The sequence below is a fragment of the Pleurodeles waltl genome, chromosome 1_2 (assembly GCF_031143425.1).
Source record: "Pleurodeles waltl isolate 20211129_DDA chromosome 1_2, aPleWal1.hap1.20221129, whole genome shotgun sequence".
In the NCBI taxonomy this organism is placed as follows: domain Eukaryota; kingdom Metazoa; phylum Chordata; class Amphibia; order Caudata; family Salamandridae; genus Pleurodeles; species Pleurodeles waltl.
The window spans coordinates 977506801-977527803 of record NC_090437.1 but is presented as its reverse complement, the minus strand read 5'-3'; the positions used below and the strand labels follow the sequence as shown (position 1 = coordinate 977527803).

At 44.1% G+C, this 21003-nt stretch overlaps 1 protein-coding gene across 3 annotated transcripts in view; it reads right to left on the bottom strand.

Moving 5' to 3' along the window:
* The window catches only part of LOC138246638 (uncharacterized), a 403830-nt gene that overhangs the window by 279174 nt on the left and 103653 nt on the right, over positions 1–21003 (bottom strand). For all 3 annotated transcript variants that reach the window (XM_069201360.1, XM_069201371.1, XM_069201379.1), the window contains exons 3-5: positions 15696–15855; positions 12272–12386; positions 6597–6673 (exon numbers count right to left, since the gene is read on the bottom strand). In XM_069201360.1, coding sequence (XP_069057461.1) covers positions 6597–6673; positions 12272–12386; positions 15696–15855 — 352 coding nt within the window. The remainder of the gene's footprint in view (positions 1–6596; positions 6674–12271; positions 12387–15695; positions 15856–21003) is intronic.

The window sequence follows — 21003 nt, the reverse complement described above, 5'->3', positions numbered from 1 at the left end:
AGCAATCTTCTATCCAGCGATGCAGGTTGGTAGTGGCTGTGTTGGGTTCCCAGGGGGTGGGGCCCGGGCGAGAGTGGAGATCAGTTGATCTGTTGATATTTTGCTCCAGTTGCATCGGGGGGTTGTGTGCGGTGTTGGTGAGTGACTGGTTTCTGGTAGGAGAAGTGGATGCAGCAGTGGTCTGTCCAGCTGAGTTCAGTGGTGTGGCTGAAAGAGACGTGGTTGTTGGCTGAGAAGATGGGGTCGAGTGTGTGGCCTGCGGAGTGGGTGGGTGAAGTGACGAGTTACTTGACGACAAAGTTGGCGAGGTTGGCGATTAGGTTGGTGGTGTTGATATCGTTGTTATTTTCTAGGTGGAAGTTTAGGTCACCAAGGAGGATGTAGTCTATTGAGGCGAGGGCTTGGGAGCTGATGGCGTCGGCGATGTCGCAGAACTGCGGTCTGGGCCCAGGGGGTCTGTAGACCAGTGTTCCTCTGAGTGTGTTGGCGGTGATGTGGATTTTGAAGTGGAGGTGCTCGGCGGAGTTGATGGTGTCGTGGGAGTTGGTGGAGACTCTTATGGTGTTTTTGTGGATTATGGCGATTCCTCCTCCTGGTCTGTTGATTTGGTCTCTTTTGGTGATCTTGTAGTTTTCTGGTATGACTACGTCTGGTTCCGAGGCCGAATTATCCAGGGTTCAGTGAGGAATGCAACGTCGGGCGAGTATGTAGTCAGGAGGTCCCAGAGTTCAATTGCATGTTTGTGGACTGAGCGGGTGTTAAGTAGGATGCATCTTAGGCGGTTGTCCATTTTGATTTGGAGTTTGGAGGTTAGGTTGCAGGTGAAATTGCAGACTTTGCAGGAGAAGGGTCCTTTGGTGCGCGTCGGTGTGGACTGGAAGCAGATGGAGGAGCGTCCTGGATTAAGGGCGTGGAGTTCGTTGGCAGTGTAAAGGTGTTCGGTGGCGCGGGAGGCGTGTTGGCCAGGGGGTCTGGCGCTGGGCGCGGTCTTGGCGCTGTGGCCGGCAAAAGATGGGAGGGAGTGGCAGCTGGGAGGAGGGAGGGAAACCTCCAATGGGAGTGCAGGGGCAGCAGGAGTCAGGAGCGGGAAGAGCTCCGAGGAGGAGGGAGGGGTGCGGGCCGTGGGGAAGCAGTGGCGTGAACCTTCCGGGAGAGGAGAAGCCAAGAAGCCCAAACAAGCCCAGACAAGCCCAAACAAGCCCAAAACAATGATAGCACTTACCGGAGCAGTGGTGAGGAGGAAGCGACCTGCCTGCAAGGATGCAGGGTCAGAGGTCGCTTATAACCTCGCGTTGCAGCCGGCATAAGAGGGGAGGTGGGAGGGAGTGGCAGCTGGGAGGAGGGAAGGAAACCTCCAGTGGGAGTGCAGGGTGCGGGGGCAGCAGGAGTCAGGAGCGGGAAGAGTTCCGAGGAGGAGGGAGGGGGGTGGGCCGTGGGGAAGCAGCGGCGCAAACCTTCTGGGAGAGGAGAATCCAAGAAGCCCAAACAAGCCCAAAACAATGGCAGCACTTACCGGAGCAGTGGTGAGGAGGAAGCGACCTGCCTGCAAGGATGCAGGGTCAGAGGTGAGAACGGACAACTAGGTGAGAATGTCCCAGCGGCCACAGCAACACAGGGCCTCTTAACACTCCTCCCTCCCCTGCTCACAATGGCCTCAGTGTGGGGGACTGGGCGAGGAGAGCTGGGGAAGAACACTGTTTCTGGAGTCAGGTCAGCCCCACAGGGGCTGGGGGGGTCCAAAGGCAACCTTCCAACAATCATGCTGCAAGCCTCACATCCTTAACCCCATCTGAAAACATAGCTCTGAGTTTGACTAGCCTGCATGCCGGCCCTAAAAAACGAAGACCTGGGCATGTGAGAATGGCGGCGGCCTGGGAGGATAATAGGAAACACTGGGGGAAGTTAACAGAGGCCCACCAAAAAAGCAGCCCCCTGCTGGCATTTAGGCACCGGCCCATTGGCCTGTGGCCGATTGCCTACTTTACCAATCCGACCCTGGTGATGTACAAACCTCTGCCAGCAGGTGTGAACCATCATCATCTGTGTTGTCTCCCGTTGAGGACGGATGGTGATGTCTGATAGCCATGTGTAAATACTCAGGTTCCCTAAAAACTGTCCATCACCTGCTAAAGTGCTTAGAGAAGGGACAGGGTGGAGGCACATTCTGTAAGGAAATGCAATAAAGGCGGTATTATGAACTACATTACACAGTTTACAGAGATGGAGCCTGGTGAGCATTTAAGGTGTGCGCGCACACACACACACACACACACACAAAAAAAAAAAAATCACATTATTCTGCAAAAACCTCAGGACAATATATTATCTAGAGGATAAGAGTGAGATCCTTTTATTATTCCCACTGCATTATAGCATTAGTTTGTAATGAGAGTCAAACGGGAAGTCAGGTGGTGCAACTGGTTTGGTCATACATTATACGACTATACCAAAGCACCCTCCTCTTTCGGGGCACATCCTGATTGCTGGGAAAAGTGCAAAAAGACCATCATTGAGACTGTTTGTTGCATGTGTTCACAGGTTATGCAGCTGCTAACTTCACAGGACATGTTCCACTTCTTTGTTCTTGCTTTACTGGACTTTTGCTCCTGGAGTCAGATTACAAACACTGGGCATTGTTTCCGTTTGCCCCATGGCATACATTTAACTGGGTGTGTTCTGGGAGATGACTAGGCTAGTGCACCATGTTATATTAAATGCCCCGCTTGCAGTGCAGGCACAAACTCACGCTTGCACTGTGGACAGTGCCTTAGTGAAAGGGGGTCGGCTATTTCAAGCTGTCGATTGACCTTTTACTGCAGACAACAGAGCAGATCTGCCTTTCAAAGGTGGAGGAGAAGGTATCCTCGCACAGGTGGGTGCTGTGAATGACTGCACCGACCTGCAGGGGGGCTGCCATTGCGGCCCCTGAGGCCCCTCTGCATTCATTCCAATTGTCATCCGAGGGAGCAGACTAACTGGGCACCACCTAATATGTGGCAAACAATCAGTGCACTTCCTGAAACTTTCTGTCCTCTGGGCTTACGTCTGTAAAGTGCACCGGGCACAAAGGCAAAAAGGTTTACTCACTAGCATGGGAGCACACCCTCATGGAAATTGGGGAACACCTCATATAATGCAGATCGCGCCAGAGCATTATACAAAGGGGCTTCCCAAGCAACTGTGATCCCTTCTGTAATGCAGAAGTGCCCTGGGGGAGCAAAACGCAGACGCGAATGCCCGTTGGGACTCTGGTGTGAGTTTGTGCAAGTTTTGTATGCAGCTTATGGTTAATGTGGAGTGCTCTTAACTACAAGAAAATTAACTGAGCATCATCTAAAAGATATTGTCAAGTAGAAACAGTCTATCCAATTTTCTAACTGGAATTATTTCAGAGTAAATGGAAGAGATTTGCAAAACTATGGCAGAAATTTCTAAAACAATCCAAAATATTCACAGCATACTTTCCCAAGGACACGAGATGGTCTTGCCTCTGAGTATTTAAAGGAAGAAAAATTACCTAGGAGCTAAACAGAAGGCATGCAGTTCAATTGATAGAGCTGTCAGGGCGCTGCTCACGCTTCTACAAGCCAGATCAGACAAGTATTGTAACAGAGGCTAGTAGTCACCTAAGAAGAACCAACTGTAGCCACAGAAACCTATACAAATGTATAGAAGTTTGGAAACTTGGGGCAGTCGCCACTTTCTAGCAGTAATAGTAGAAATATTTTGTGAGTTTCTTCTCAGGTACAGCTTTTGAGACAGCTTTGGCTTTCTTGCTAGATTACTTTTAATTAAAAAATGCATACATATTACACATTGGTTTATGAGCTTTTGTTGAGTGGGCTTTATTCATTGGCCTGTTAAAGTGTCATTCACATTTTGCTCTGGCCCGCCACACAATACATGGCAAAATGGGTCCACCCGTATGACTCATTGGCTTTCTTCAGTTTGAGCGACTGCACAAAGCCTGTGCACATTTTTAACATCCATCTAAAACAGTTCCTTTCGCTTCACTGGCAAATCTAGATCTAAGTAAGCTTTAATAATTTTAATTTTTTATACTACTTTTATATATAGCTATTTATTTTGACTGCTCTTTGAGTGCCTTTTGATGGTGATTTTTTACCCTCATTTTTAGAGTTTCTGACATAGGGCCTCATTATGACTTTGGCAGAAGGGATTACTCCGTCCCAAACGTGACGGATATGCCGCCCGCCATATTACAAGCTCCATTATATTCTATGGAACTTATAAAACAGCGGGCGGGATATCTGTCACTTTTGGGACGGGGTAATCCCCTCCACCAAGGTCGCATTCAGGCACAAAGTGTTTAACTAACCTTATAACATTGTAGCGGTTTGTGATTTGAGAGCTTGGTGAGGTGTTAGAATAAATATTAAACCAATAATAATAATAATAATAAGTATAATAATCATGAGACAACCAGAAGGATGTTAATCACTGGTTACACTACCACATTAGTGATTTTTTTTTTATTGCACGCATATGGATTTTACGTTTAGGTGGATGATTATTTTCCTTTTTTTGTTTATTTTTTATGGTACATGCTGGCTGCACAACTTATTTAGCCTTCAGACAGGCTTGATCAGTCCAATTGGCTACGACATTGCTTGTTATCCTTGTTTGAGGCCTTTCCCCAATAAAAAATTATATCTATTGACCAGTTAGACATGAGGAAATGCCTGTGCCATTGTTTAATGGCACAATCGGTTTCTCTGCTTTTACATGTCACCTTCCCCCGTGCCTCCACTAATGTCTGAATTGTTCCCTACCATTTCCGGCCCTGGATAGGGATTTATTACTGACCCGGAGAGTAGGAAATATTTGATGATTTTCTAAATGGGAAATGGTCCGCCCAGGAAGGAGTTGGAGAAAACCCACACACTTTCAAGTTTGTGAGCAATCCCAAGCTTTCCAGGGAAAGCATACCCTGCAGGGAGCACTTTCCAACCCTTCAGTGGGATTTACTCAATCAATATTAAGTGACTAATGTAATACTGAGCAGGGGTATATAACAAAATATTGCAAGGTCACTTTCTCGGATAACCGACTATGTGTATCAGGCCCACTGTGCTTGTGTTTTGTGCCTGCCCACACTGACTGGATGCAGGTTGTTTTGGCTGGGAATGCTACCATTTGTGCAGCCATATTTTAGGAAAGGTTTGCATGCTAAAGAGTAATCACAAAAGAAACAGAACAGGTCATCACACAGCCTTTTGAGACAATGTTTAACATGAACTAAAATTGCCAATGCCACTGCCACTAGCATTAAATCCATTTTCTATGTACTGTAGAATTAACAGTGATCAAGGTAGAACTCGTTAAGGTAACCCCCAGAATGGTTCACGTGAACTACTTAATAACTCATACTGAAATTATAAAAAAAGTCAACAGTGGTCAGCTTAGCAAGCCAGCTAGCTTGCTTCACTGTCCAATGGCGGTTGGCTCCTATTTACTATTGGGGGGGGGGGGGGGGTGGGTAGAGGAGGGTCCAATAATAAAAGAAAAAAGAAAAAAAATCTGCACATACCTTAGGACGGATGTCCTCTTCTCGATGTCTCGCCTTCTCTCCTGGGTCCAACTCATGACGGGACCCACAAAACTGCACCAATCCTAGCACTGCTTTTATGCTGGTAACCAGCATGAAAGTAAGGTCAGGGTTGGTGTGAGTGGGCTCTCTTAGCGCTCACAAGTGCGCTGGAGGCCTGTGCCTTCTGTAACCAAGTGCATGTGTCTGGCTGGCCATCGCAAGACGGCCAGCCAAAGGGACATGTGCACTTTAAACAAGTGCACAGCTCCCCGCTGCCACTCGACGGCAATTGCCCTCCCTGTCCTAACACTCGTTTCAGGGCAGGCCACTGAAAAATAAAATGGTAATAACCATTTTATTTTTCTGTCCTGGGGGCATTTTTCTTAGCGGGGCGACGCTCCGCCACTCTTGGGGAGGGGTCACCCCTGTCACGGTCTCATTTAATTCATGACCCTTTTGTCATGGCATGCAGGCATCATATCCTCTTCTTGTGTTTGTCCCTCCCCCTGGAGCATGGACCAAGTTCTTGTGTCCATCCACTGCTCCCATTTTGGAGCTACTTTTTTGTGTTCAAACACTCCATATGAGTGCTTGTGTTTTTAGTTTGTCTCACATATTCTTGTCCATGTAGTATCAATTTTCTCGTACCCGTCCCCATTATATGTTGCTTCTTTTCCCTCCCACCCTCTATTCTACACCACTGCATTCTACACCACCATGCTCTTCTTTGCACCACTCTGCTCTATGCCACTGCATTCTATGCCAAGGCACTCTATTCTGCACCACGCCACTCTATGCCACTCTACACCAGGCCACTCGACTCTTCTATATGCGACTTGACTCTATAACACTCCACTGTGTGCCATGCTACACCACTCTACATAAGGCCACTCCATTCTATTCCACGCTGCTGTACATGACTAAAACACACTGACAAAGACAACAGCATTGCCTGTGCTTATTTACATTTGTGTACGTAGGCTATTCGCATGGATGATCCAGACAATTATACATTTCTGAAAATTTAAAGCCAAGTTATATGTACCATTTGTAAAGTGTTTCATCTGTAATCGAAGTTTTGTCAGCTCTTTCTGCAATTCCTCTCTTTCTTCATTCAGTTTTCTGGAAAACAAAAAGCAATAACACCAGCAACCAGCTGAAGTGGTTATTTCTATTTTTCATTATGCTTCAATAAACTATTATTGCTAATACTTTAAGCACATTTTCATAAATAAAACTGAGAAAATCCGATACATAGCCCGCCCTGCTTATTGCAGTACAATATGGTGGTGGTGTTTTCCGTGAACACCTGCACCATATTTTCCTTGAGAGGGGAAAGAAAGGCTTTCAATGCTAGCCGGATTGCACAGAGCTCCAACATATTGATGTGGAGTCCCGCTTCCACTGGAAACCAGATGCCTCCGATCTCCACCTCTCCTAGATGGCGGCCCCAACCCAGGAGTGATGCATCTGTCACTATTGTTAAATCTGGTTGGGGAAGGGAGAGGGATCTGCCTCTGACCCAATTGCAGTTAATTAGCCACCACTGCAAATCTTTCACAGTTCCAGCAGAGATCTGGACCTTGTTGGAGAGATTCCCCTGATGCTGCGCCCACTGGAACTTCAGGCCCCACTGGAGAGCCCGCATAAGCCATGTGACATGTGTCACCAGAAGGATGCAGGAAGCCTCAGAGTCATTTTCACCTACATCCAGGACAGAGGCTGAACATCGTTATCATAGCCTGAATATCGTAAACCTGCCACTCTGGAGGACCCGAAACTGCACTAAGTTCAGAAGAGCTCCAACGATGTGAAAATAAGGGTCCTGCAAGTCCAGCTCTACCATTCAGTCTCCTGGATCCAGGGCAGATGGAACCTAAGCCAGTGACAGCATCTTGAACTTCTTCTTGATGAAGAGAGTGAGGGATCGAAGGTCTAGTACAATGTGAAAGAAGACTCTTGTCCTTTTTGGGGACCAGAAAGCAAAAGGAATAGCAACTACAGCCTACTTCTGGCACATGAATCCTTTTAATGGCTCCTTTCGCCAACAGAGCTGTAACTTCCTCATGCAGAAGAGACAAATGATCCTCCGTCATCTGATCGTGGGATGGAGGTGGGGTCCCAAAGGGGAGGGAGTAGCCCCTTCAGACTATCTGCAAAACCCACCTGTCTGATGTAATGGAGTGCCAGCGGAGCAGGTGATGGTCAATATAGCGCCAACTGGCCCATGGTGGGGGACAGTCAGACTAGAAAGATTTAGAGGTTGCAGCTAAGAGGGGTTAGCGGGGGGGATGGCAGACTGACCAGATCACTGGCCACCTGACCGATGAGGATGGTGGGTCACGCGCCCTCGGCTATGCAGATTTTGTGCAACATGCGCAGCACAGTGGCTGACTGGAAATGGGCGCAGCTAGAGATCCCTTCCATAGCCACGAAAGGGGCGAAAGGCAGACTGAGGGAGTCCAAAAGGGTGGCCGCAGAGCCCAAGGACCTGGCTGTAGCCCGAGAATCCTGGAAGCGCTCTAGCGCCGAGCCTGCCTTGTCTCCAAAGAGATGGGTGACATCAAAGGGCATGTCCATCAAAGGAGCCTGATTACCTCTCGAAAAGCCAGATGTCCTAAGCCAGACGTGGCACCTCTGGGGCACTGTCAAAGGAACGGCTCTATCTAGCAAGTCAGTTGTGTCATGTCTGCAACCAATTGGGAACTTTGCTGCATCTCTCTCATCGCAACAGCTTGAGAGAGTACAGCCTGGCCTCCTCCAGAACCTTTAGCAGCACTTGTGCAACAGTATCGCACAGTGTGTGTGTGTGAATAACAGCCCAAAAGACATCCCGTGTTCACGGACTGCAATGTGAGACTCTTGGAAGAAAACATCATCCTCCCATGTGAGGCCAACTTTTTGGATTCCTTGTTTGAAGCAGCGGAAGGGAGTGACCATGGGAGGTAGAGGATTGGACCACCAAGCTCTCGGGGGTGGGGTGTTGCATCAAGAAACTTGGGTCCCCAGTTGCGGGGCTGTGGCGGCAGGCAACCATTCTGCTCACAAGAGCCCCTGTGCTGAGTTTGGACCAGGTACCAAGTAGGGCGTCGGTGAGGCATCATTGAACGGGAGCAGGGGTTCTGAGGAGGAAGTTCCCGGTTGCAGCACCTCTGTCAAGAGGTTAGTCTTGATGACCACCAAAGGCAGGCGAAGGTCTAGTGCCTCAGCTGCCCTCCTCACCACCATAGCATACGAAGCTCCCTCCTCCCTAGCTATGGTAGGGAGAGAAAGCATGCCAGTATCTGAAGAAGTGTCCCGTCCATTGGCCTCACCCAAGTGTTCATGCCAATCTATTTCTTCAAGGGTCTCCCATTCATCCCTAAAGCCTAGCCCATAGGAAAAGGGCTCAGGATTCAAACGAGGAGCAAGGATCCTGCCGGCCCAGAGTTGGCATCATACAACGCCTAACCGGCTCTGTGTTGAAGTCAGGCATTACAATGGAGATGGTGTCGCCCATGGGTGAGGACAGGACTGGATCCCTGGGAGCCCCTAGGTGCTGGAGTCGAATCTGTTGGCATGGAACCTGAAGGGGCCCTCTCCAACCTCGCAGGACCCAAAGGTGATCCAGCAGGGTCGACCCTGCCAAAAATGAGCCACATGGCTTAATTAAGCTCTCAGCATTGGGCAGATGTTGTTGCAGCTCCCAGAAATTCAGGGAGGTGCTGAGTCGGCCCAGGTGCAGGTCCCTCAGAACGAGGCCTAGAGCATCAACGCTCCCTCGTCTCGTCGGCCAACGGACGAGGAGAACTCAGAGTGGTTCAATTTCTTGGATTTTCTCTTGTGCCTTGACCCGAGACATCATACCCAGCGCAGACAATCCTGAAGACTGACGCAAAGCCAATCAATGCCACCTACTGGCATGCAGGGGTACTGCTCACCAAAATCTTCCAGATCCAGTCTCACGCCTGGGGAGAATTCAAAGGTAAGGAATCTGCAGCTAGAAGTTTTTTTCAGATAATATGCCACATTCCTTGTCTCATGACCAGTAGTCCAATGTGTGCAGACTGCTTTGCATGGCATAAACCAAAAATCATCATGAACATTTTATACCGAGTAAGGACAGGATCAATGTTGTTTATTAGCAGTGAAGCCCATGTTAAGCAAAGTTAATGTTGGATGAGGTAGGATAATATAAACACCATCTTGAATTTTGCTGGTGGAGAAAAAATAAATACCTGAAAGAATGCAGGATTCCCCGAGAACTTTAAAGGAGTTGCTGAAGATGAGTGTAGAGGTACAGCTGAGTTTCTCATAGCAGCTATGATTGAGCTGCAACTGATCTGTGGAAATGGTCCCTGAAGCAACAAGAGGGGGAATTGGGGCTGCTAAATCAATACATTGAGTTGCAAGGCACACTCCTGTCTGGCTATAACCTTATCCTCTTGTATTTTAGGGATTGTTTGTCATGATGTGTAAGACATTCACATCTGAGTCCATCCCACTAAAATATTGTGTATCAAATTGTCAGTATCCAAGAGATACTGGTAAAATCAGATGAATGTCCCAAACGTCCATACAAATATCAAACAAAAACCCAATGATAATCATTCTTTGGATTATATCTAGTTGGGATAGCCAAGGTGGGGGAAAAGAAAGAAGCTAAAGATGCTTGATATGGCATAGGTGACACCAGGGACTTCGTGGATGGTTGCAGAGCAGAGGAACACAACAGAATGATGTAACAGGATGTTAAGACCAAAGAAGAGTGTTAAACCAGCAGATGGTGCAACGGCAAAGAAATAGACATATAAGGAAAATCATATGCAAAAAAAAACATAAGATGAGTAATATAGATCTTTGTGTACTTACTGTCTTCTCCAGAACAAAGTTAGTAAATGGAGTAACCAGGTAATATCCCAGAACTCAGGATAAGAGGCACCACCCTTATGTGGTGTCAATTTGTAAAGCGCACTCATCACCTGAAAGGGTACCGAGAATCTATAGGCAGGTGTGTATGTGTATGTGGTCCCCAAGGCACTTATTTAAACAGCCAGGTCTACAGCTTCTTGTGGAACTCGAGAAATGAGGAGACGGACCTGATGTACTGAGGGAGATTGTTCAATGTCTTAGGTGCAATGTAGGAGAATGGGCTACTTCCTGTTTTGCTTTCATGGATGCGAGGAGTGTTTTGGCAAGTGAGGCAGAGTGTAGGTGTCTGGTGGGTTGGTGAAAGTGTGTGCGGCTGTTCAGGTTTTCTGGTCCTGTGTTGTATAGGGCTTTGTATGTGTGCATGAGAAGTTTGAATTGGCTGCGCTTGTGAATGGGGAGCCATTGAAGCTTCCTGCGGTGCAGTGTGATGTGGGTATGGCGTGGGAGGTACAGTATGAGTCTGGAAACGGTGCCCTGGATGGTCTGGAGTCTGTGTAGGAGTTGTTTGGAGATTCAGACATATAAAGTCTCAGGGGTCTTCTGTATACCAGCTGGCCTGCTTGTTTGTTGTACTATACTTGTTGGGGTTGAAAGGTGCAAGGGAGTCTGCACAGTTCTTGACCCAGTTGTGGATGTACTTGTAAGAGCAAACAGGTAGGAGCAGCAAAAAAAAAAAACAGGGATTACAAGTGACCTCCATAAGTGGAAAAGAAGAAGGAAAAAACAAAATAAAAGTGAAGTATATCCAAGGCCAAATGCAGACTAAGCAAAAGCAAGCAGCTTACAGTACAACAATGCTGGGCAAGGTGACTTCCTTCTCATTCCGCTTGCATTCACATAGAAGCAAATTCTATCTAATCTTGGTATGAGTCTAGACCCTCCCTGCCATTGTGACCCAATCACCCCTGACCCAATCTCCATGATCTCAAATGTGGTCTATGCAAAGGAGATTAAGTTGTCTTTTCTTCCCAGTACCTTGATCAAATCCTATATTGCGAATTATATTATTTGTGCATAGACATTTCAGGAAATTTCTTACATATCAGCCTAAATGTTTGGTACTCACACTGATATTCCCCCACAGGCTAAAACTATAAAGACTATACCTAGCCTCAAGCTTGGTTTGCTTTTACATTTTTCTTTCATGTATTCACAGCTGAACAGGCGGTGACGAAAGACAAGGCCACAAGAGCTTCACAGTCCTTCTACACCAACAAAGGCTCTAACTGGTCTACAGCTTTTCCAGTAAAAATTAAACTCATACTTGGGATTTATGAACAGTTTGTGGTCAGCTTCATTTGCCAAAAAATTAGATCATGTCCAGAATACATAAGTATAATTTGGTAGACGATAATTATTTTAGGTTACAAAATATGAATTACTTTAGCATAAAGAAGTATCTGGAATGGGGGGGGGGGCAGAGGTTAAGTCATAGCTAAGTCTATTTTAAGACAATAGTGCATTAAACTTGTATTCTATATTCAAATAGTGAACATTAGTGAGCAGTTTATTGAAATGTATTGATGGCATGTAAATAGTAAGATATAAACCAAGTAGTATAATTTTCCAGGACATAGGGACTGATTACGACCTTGGCGGAGGGGATCACTCCTTCCCAAATTTAACGGATATCCCGCCTGCTGTATTACAAGTTTCATTATATCCCATATAACTTGTAACATGGCAGACGGGCTATCCGTCACATTAGGGACAGAGTAATCCCCTCCTACCAGGTCGTAACCAGGCCCAGAGTACTGTATTCCACTTTGAACTTGCATCTAATAAAGGCCACAGTTGCCATATGGTTACCTGATGACTGCTTCATCTATTTCTTTCTTTTCGGATCTCTCAATACTTCTTCTGGCCAATACGGTATCAATCATTCGCTGTTTGGGAGCTGATGAAGCACTGCTCGATTGCTGGCCTTCAAACATAAACATCATTATTCTATTCCAATTATGATAGTAAATCGGTACGAAATAACGTTTCACAGTTTCTAAGTTTAACAGATGAGAGATACAATGTTACTACGATTAGAACACAGTATAAATGAAATCTTCGAACTTTAGCATGAAATGTTGCTGATTTTGTCGCCATAATCTGTTGTTCTACATATTATTTGCTTGAAAAATGCTGTATACCTTACAGATAACTCACCTTTTTCTCTACTGCGTTGAGAGATTACTATAACTAGTTCTGGATGCCAATTTATCCTGCATGACACTTCAGGGAGTACCAACCACCTAACTTCTCCATGGTTATGCTTGCTCCATTACCTGAGATATCACCACCGTGTAAAATATGAATAGGGGGCACTTGGCCATTTCGTCATATATCCAGAATAAAATATTCTATATACGTGTGTTATTTGCCTAAAATAATTCAGCACTTTACGAATACCTTCTTTCTCCCCAACTGATTCAAATCCCAACATTACAGAGGGCAACTAAACTGCACTCCATTGAGTAAATTGCCCATTGTGGCTCCCACAATTTACCACTTATCACACATTGCCAGCTTCACCAGTGTCCCACATAGCACAGAATGCAGTTTCTATAATCCTCAAGTTGAAGCCATTGATTGCTTCCACATAGTCATAATCAGTACATACTTTGGCTGTCAAATACTGGCACAATTGCCAGTTTCTGAACAAACTACCAATAAAGTGTGTTGAACTGAGTAAAACAATATCATGTTTATTGCAAGATAACCAATAAAAGTACAGTTCATAATCGCTTAAAACAACTGTAGCACACAGTGCATGACGCGTGAGCAATTACACAAATTAATACACAAGACAACAAGCTACGACCGCTATCTGCAGCCAAACATGAAAATCAGTTTTACAGATCTGAGAATGAATACGTGGGCAGGCAAGCTGTTTTGACAACAAAAAGCAACAAATGGGTACAACTACATCTCTATTTGGAGCCATTAGCTATGTAAAAACCTTCTAATAATATGGAGCTCCAAAGAGAATAAACCTTTGTAGACTCAATGAGAAACGCAAAAAGTTTTGGTTCATCTGCTACAAAGTTACAGACCGTTGACAATTACAAACCTAATGCATACATAGTGTTTTGCAGTACTTAAGGATTCTTTGCAATCCACTCTGTATAACTGCCATGGACCCAGTGGCCTAAAATTGCTCTTAACTGTGTACGGAGAGCTGAAAACCAATTTTACCATACTGATAAGAGTATGCTGCAGCCAAAGTTATGAGTTCCGAGGGGGGAGGGGGTGTTCCCATGGCCTTGCATCAGTGGGTGCAACTCCAAAGCATGGATACATGTGAGATCATTAAAATATCAGTGAGGTGTCCAACTTCCTGAGTGGTGAAATGTCACTGTTGGGTCAAGTGGTGGGCCTCGGCTCTATTACTGTTTGATGTTAATCGGGAGATGCTTGCAAGGCATTGTCAGAGGCACATAACACCTAAGCCGGGCAATGAAAACATCCTTGTGCTGTTTTACACAGGGAATACTGAACTTCTTGACCAGACACAACAGGACTCCAACATTTGACAAGCCAACAAGCTACCCAGACACCACTCTAAAAAGCATTTTTTTTAAACCCAGTAATAAATACATATGTTGACCTGAAGGGGAGGCTTTAGACAAAATGTTCAATTATTTCTATCTTGTGGGTTGGACTGACAATTAACTGCAGCGATCACTCATGGTAGAGCCTAGGAAGCGGAATGTTACTGCAAATTTGATTGGCCCTGTTACATATAACAAGACATTTACAATCTTATGATAGAATATAGGAAAATTGTTAGCTCTGGTTAGTTCTTGCAGCATCTAAATTCAGGCTAGTTGTTTATAGGGATTAGAATAAAGCGAACGTAAACTGTGGAGTAAGGCACTGAATTTATGCCTCCATTTCAGACAATTTGATACGACATTACCTTGAGCTTGGCATCTGCAACAGCGTGATAGACAACACTATTACGATTGCTTGATATACACTGAAATAAGCAATAAGGCCTATTATGGATATTTGGCTCTGCAATCGTCAATGATCTCTTGGTAAATTAAACGGCAGCTCTAGATAATACTTTAGTTATTATCCCAGGAAAGCAGATGTAATCCATCTATGTTGAAAATGTTGCATAAATCCCATCTACAGGAGTGGTGTTACCCACATCGTACCCAGTTGCTTAGAACTAAGACCTCATGCAAGAGTACAAGGAGAATTTAGCGCAACAGAATGCTGAAGATACATGCTGTTTCCTGTGGTCAACTACCAATTTAACATGATGGGAGCATACAACGGCTTAGCCAAGAGGGTGAGTCCCTAGGGTTGTGGAAGGAAACTTTTATCAATGTGATTTTTATTTATTTTTTTTAACCTTGGAGGGCTTGAGCAAGCACCTCTATTTTTAAGAATAGTGGAATAAATTCAATGGCGGACACGTCAAATTGAATTTTATTGGAGCTTACATATGTAATGGTATTTATATTGTAAATGTTAGAAGTTTGAGTAAAACACCTCAAACGCCAGTGGACTGCACTGTTAACATAATACTCAAATTACCACATATCACAAAGTTGATCACAACAGACCGGTTCATCAATGTGTGCTACACTGTTACCATACTCATGTGGATGTTTCCCAGAGTAAGAACAGAAAAGCTGTATTGGCAGGTACACATATTCTGCGAGCCTTTTCTGTATATGCATGATCTTCAGTGTTTCAGGTACGGAGAATCACTGAACTTAACTACCACATGATTAAATAAGCAATTAAGTAATCCAAAAAGTCTCTTTTTGAGTTGTTTGATTTTATTAAAATTAAAAATGTATTCAACTTGTTTGCAGGGTCTTTCAGCCAGCCCTTTTTATCCACTGTTCTGTTATGGTTTAGTTCATATTTTTTCTTCCACCCACTACAGTAAACCGCTATGAGCACTGGGACAGCCTACTCCAGCTACTGGCTTACAGCTGTGAGTCATGACATTCCACTCTTGCACATGCAAAAAGTAGTCCCCTTGTACAAATTTACATAAACCATTCACAAACCTTGGCAAACCAAATGCTGGCAGCCAACACCAGGCCTATTGTCTTTGCCATTGCTTGTTAGTATCCGATTCCCATTACTGGAGCATGTGCTGTGTTTAGCAAACGTTTCTCAAGTGTTTGAACAGATTTTTTTTATTGTTCCTCAAAACCCTATTATTAAAAACACATTTTTTAGACTTGATACTGTTTTCGTCAGAGTTGATACTCACTTATTCGCAGGATCTCAGCATAGCCCTGCTTCAGTGACTCAACCCCAGACTGGCCGCTTTGTTTCTCAACTTCTTTTGGAAGTTCCTTACCGGACAGGTATAAGTTAACTAATGCTGCCTTTGAAGATCCATTTATGAGCACATTCTGAGAAGGTGGCACCTGTAAGAAAATAGAATAAAAATATACACGACTTGATCATGTAGGATGCTTAATCTCACTGTCCATGACTAACATGTTCAATTCTCAATAGTGTCAAACATAGTTAACCGTCGATTTTAAACTAGATCATCCTTTTATTCATCATTTTAAGTTAATGCCTTTAAAAACAAAACAAAGTTATAACTCCATTTAGTGATTGGCTGCTATAGGAATTTGTATTCATTGTTCATATAGCTACACCCTATGATGCTGTTATCTTTCATTAACTCTGTGTCCTATCATTATACATCCCTACCCAGATACCCGTGGTTTAAGATGGTTAAGGATGTGGCTTTATTTATTGTTCAACTCAGTAAATAAAATGAGAATATTGGACGATTCTCCAGGTTAGCTTTAGAGTAATATGACAAATCCTGAATTATTGTTGTTAAGATCTACAGGAGCTCTATCTCTGCTGAGATTGTACAGTGGGGGGAAATCAGATAGTAGGACACTAGCCACAAGATACAACACATGATCGCCCCAACAAAATATCTAATGGAAAAGTCCTAGCAATCAACTCACTGCAGGATAGAATATGGGCCATTCCCTTCTGGACCACAATAATCACCTGAATTATAGAAAAAGGTAGCTAGAGACTGCACCATATGTAACACACACACTTACCAGTATAGCACCCATTTATTTAGTAGTAGCAGTTATATTATGTTAATGATTCAGTCTAAACATCCCCATGCAAGTCCATATGTTCTCATGCCTTGCTTAGGAATGCCATAGTAACAGCGAACTGTATAAGTTCAAATTACCAATAACAATAATTCTTGGACATTACCTTAGTATGCTTTATTTTTATGTTGTTATCAAATGCTAGAATAATATAGTTTTATAAACAATGATATTCCCTTCATTACTTCAGCTAAGCGAACTGTTGCTTACTTTGCCGAGACTGAAAGACACTATTTGCTACAGAGTTGTGTTTTCAGTAGGCTAAGGTAGAAAGCAGATTCACTAATGCTGATACACTGTGCTAACTACTTGCTTATATAGAACCAAATTCTACCCAACAGAAAAATGTGCATTTTACGATACCTGATCATGATGATGCAATCAGTAAACGAACAGAAACAAAAAGCATGCAGACTAGCCTGAAACTAAGCAGTCCTCAAATAAATGTTTTGTTTCAGACATACATTAAATAGATTATCAGAAGTTTTTAATTTTACAAAAAAAATGTAGTTTCTGGCAGACCAATCTAAGTGCGGAACTAAGATCTTCCCAGGCCTTCCATCTACTGTTCTTTCTTGTATTTATCGATGTGGGCCTGAATGCAGACACCTCTTAGGTTTATACACTCCATCCGACTTTGGAGCCATCTTCAGCCAGTGCAGATCTCCACCCTGTGGCTCACCTAGATGGAGACCAAGGTCTCGTTTTCAAGGATTAAGGAAAGCTCCTACATATCTGTTCTAAGCAGTGTGTAGCTTTGTCAACATTGTTTCTGTGATGTGTCCACTAAGGGCCATTTCATATTGGAGCCCGAATACAGGGTGGAGTGATTTCTACTCAACATATTGGCTTTAAAATATTGAAAGCAAACAGTGGCAGACAACAGATTGATTCACGTGTGACACAGATCTGCAGACATCAACAAACATAGGTATCAATGCACACACAGCCTCAATCTAAAAAAACAATCTGCAGCAAGGTTATGACTTCAGTGGAGCATGTGATGGTGCACATGGTGACGCACAGCAGACAGAACATGTTGGTCTATCCAATGTGTTATAAACACGTTTAGCCAGTCCTGTTTTTGTTGGTCAACAGCCTATTGCATGATGGGATTTGTAAGCCTATACTTACATCAAGTCAAAGAATGCAAAGTTCTGTTAGGTAAAACCGAATTATCTGATGGTGTCACATGACACCTGGTAGTGATGCTTATGAACAGATGGCTGGGGAAAACAAAATATACATTTCCTCCTTCTTGTAATGTGGCCTGTCTTAGCTCTGGGGAAGGCACAGAATTCCTCCTTATGACAAGTTAATATTGAATTTTTGTACTTTGAGCTTTGCGTAATATTTTAGCGTCCCACCTTCTGAAACTAAAGTGTTCCCTAAGTAACAATTTCAAGCATTTTATTGAGTTTGGTTATTTGAAAATTTACAATACAAACGCAAAATTACTTTCCAGTAATTTAGTTTAATGGTAGATGTAAAGTAAATAGAGGCCAATGATTCTCTCAGGCAATGCACTGCCTGACTCGAATAATGAGTTAATTCCATATTTCCCCTCCGTTGAGGCCAGACCAATAAGAACACCAAATGCTGTTCGATGAGTAGAGGGAGAAAGCAGAAGTCCATTCCAGACGTTTGACGGGAACAGCGGAGCCAATTTCAAAGAGAGCAAGTGCACCTGTCGCAGCACAACATTAAGTTTTGCATATTTTTAAATTCTGTGCAAGACTTTTCATAAAGCAAAACCTGAAAGGGTTCACTTTAGAAGAATTGTTTATATAGAGATGTACACTACAACAATGGTAACCTCACTTTCATAGGTCTTCCATAAATCTCTACAAAATAAGTATATGAATACATCAATAAAATAAAGCAGCTTTCCACCCTTTTCAGGCAGCCACGCATAGCAGCTGCTTTGCCTCCACTATCTGCAAAGAACCAGCAGAATGTGGGCATCCTGGAGGAATGTATATGTGGTAGCGTAGTTTCAAGAGGTGTATGGGGTGTTACACCCCCCTAATAAGTGTATTTTCAGGAAAATAGTTGGGTGCAGGTGCTTTACCGGGTTTGGTGAAGTGTCTGTCAGATTGCACAAGGAATCTTTATGTACAGATACACACACACACACACACACACCTTTGAAAATCTTCACAAATGTTGATTTGACAACAGTGTTTTCTCCCACTTAGCACCTCTACCAATCCCCATTCATACCCGTTTCCACTGCCCCTTTAGCCCCTATCATGTACCCTGCTTGTCCTAAGATATATTTTGACATGATATGCCAGCGTGATAGATGGAAAAACTGAAGCTCACCCCCCCCCCCCCCCCCAACAATCTTACTGACCAAGCTACGCCCCTGTACATATTGGGACATTCCATAGGGAAAGAGTGGAGCGGAGTCAGCAGAATATATCTGCCCACAATGTCTCTCTCAGATTCGGATTGATATGTCCTTCTGCAGCACAGGAATTAGAAATGTATGTTTCATTTTTGGAAAAAGGAATCATTATCAAGTTTACTAGTACACCTTGTTACTGAACAGATATTGAAAGTTCCAAGTCACACCAACAGTTTACATAAAGTTTATATTCATCATAATTTTTGGGATTCAGGTTTGTCTCCTCTGCACTAAAGAATTCCCAAGATAAGCAATGAATCGGCTGTTTTTACAGCATGTTGATGTTCTCAGTGTTGGAAGGAGCACGGCATGTGGTTTACAGATGGGTTTAAGCTGCAGCCTGAACATTCACAAAACACTAAAGTAATTAATTTCAGAGAAGGAATTCGATGTGTTAGAACACCGAGGCCCTCACCATTATGATTATGGCAGACTCCTGGTGGGCGAATACTGCTCAGTCATAGAACAAGTAATCCAGGGTTTCACAGTCCATTAATCCTGGGCTGGGTAAACATGGACCCACTTTAGCCAGGTACAGCAGGTAAAACACATTTGGAGAGGGACTAGAGGTCGGGAACGGTACCCTACCCTGGTACATGGTTCTGCCGTCCCCTGCAGCACGTGGTGGAGCAGAAAACGTACCTCAGCACGACTACAGATGTCCTTCCTGCCAGACATCCTGGCTGCATCCCCCAACCGGCATCTGCCAGCTGTTACGTAGCATCGGTATCGGAGCAGATGTTAAATGTCGATGGGAAAGTCTCCACAACCTGCAAAGCCTGGATTTTCACTAGGTATTACCGGGACCACTTAGGTATTTCCCAACTCACAGTATCCAAATTTAAGGGTAGGGAGACCAGAAGGAATACAGTAGATGATTCTAGGCCAGAGGGACCACCTCACCTAATCTGGCCAACTTGCAATGAGGGTATAAGAAGAGGATAAAAAAGTTCAAACAATGTTAAAAATAAGATTTGGCCATTCAGGGAATTGATGTTGATGTTATCTTATATTGATAGGGGCAATGAAACAGCGCATTGCATCCACCGATGAACATCTTTTATTCATACTCCCAGGTTGTTGAGGAAACAAAGTTATTCAATCATGCTAGGCCTACTGTCACCCAGTCATTTTTTTCGATTCCTGTATCTTGTTTAAACTAGGGCAGTGGTTCCCAACCTGTGGGCCGGGGACCACTGGGGGTCCGCGAAGCCTCGTCAGGGGGTCCGCGGCAGCTTAAAAAATTTAATAATATTAGGTCCCAGCTATCAGTATTGACTCAGTGGGGGTCCCCCGGTTCCAATAATGATTCAGTTGGGGTCCCCGGGCTCCAGTATTGATAAAATGGGGGCCCACCGAAGTGAAAAGGTTGGGAACCACTGAACTAGGGTGTTTCACCTAGTCACAAAGTGACTAAGTTAGTTTGCAGCTAGCTCCAAAATTTCAGGAGGCATGCAGATATCTTAAGTAAAACCACAGAAATGATGAATATACCTATCTCTAAAGAAAATACAAAAGCAAGTACCATTCTTTAAGAACAGACTGCTTGTTTAACTACATTTGGCTCCATTATTGTTTTCGTCATGTCCTTCCCACCGGGCTCCATTTTGGAATCCCCAGGTATCTGTAGTTCGGTGTTATCAAGGGACAGCCATATCTGTTACACAGAGGCAGGATCCTGACTGTCTGACAACTTCCTGGGCAATCAAGTTTGTGAATAGGATTACCTCGTAATCTGTGACCTGGCTCCATTGGAACATAGGACTGTCTACCAGACGTTGCAGACAGCAGCTGAAAATACTCCTCTCCCCAAGGCATGTATGATCACTTAACTGAGTCACACACGCAGAGTCAAAGACTGGGATCTAACATTACTGTCACATATGACATCTTCCCACCTCCATTCTCTCTTGCTACAAAAAAACCTAATAAAAGGAACTTGCCTTTGCAAAAAGGAAACTCATCAGAGGGGCAGTTCTGTATTTTGCTTGTAGTTTCTTTTCCTACTCAAT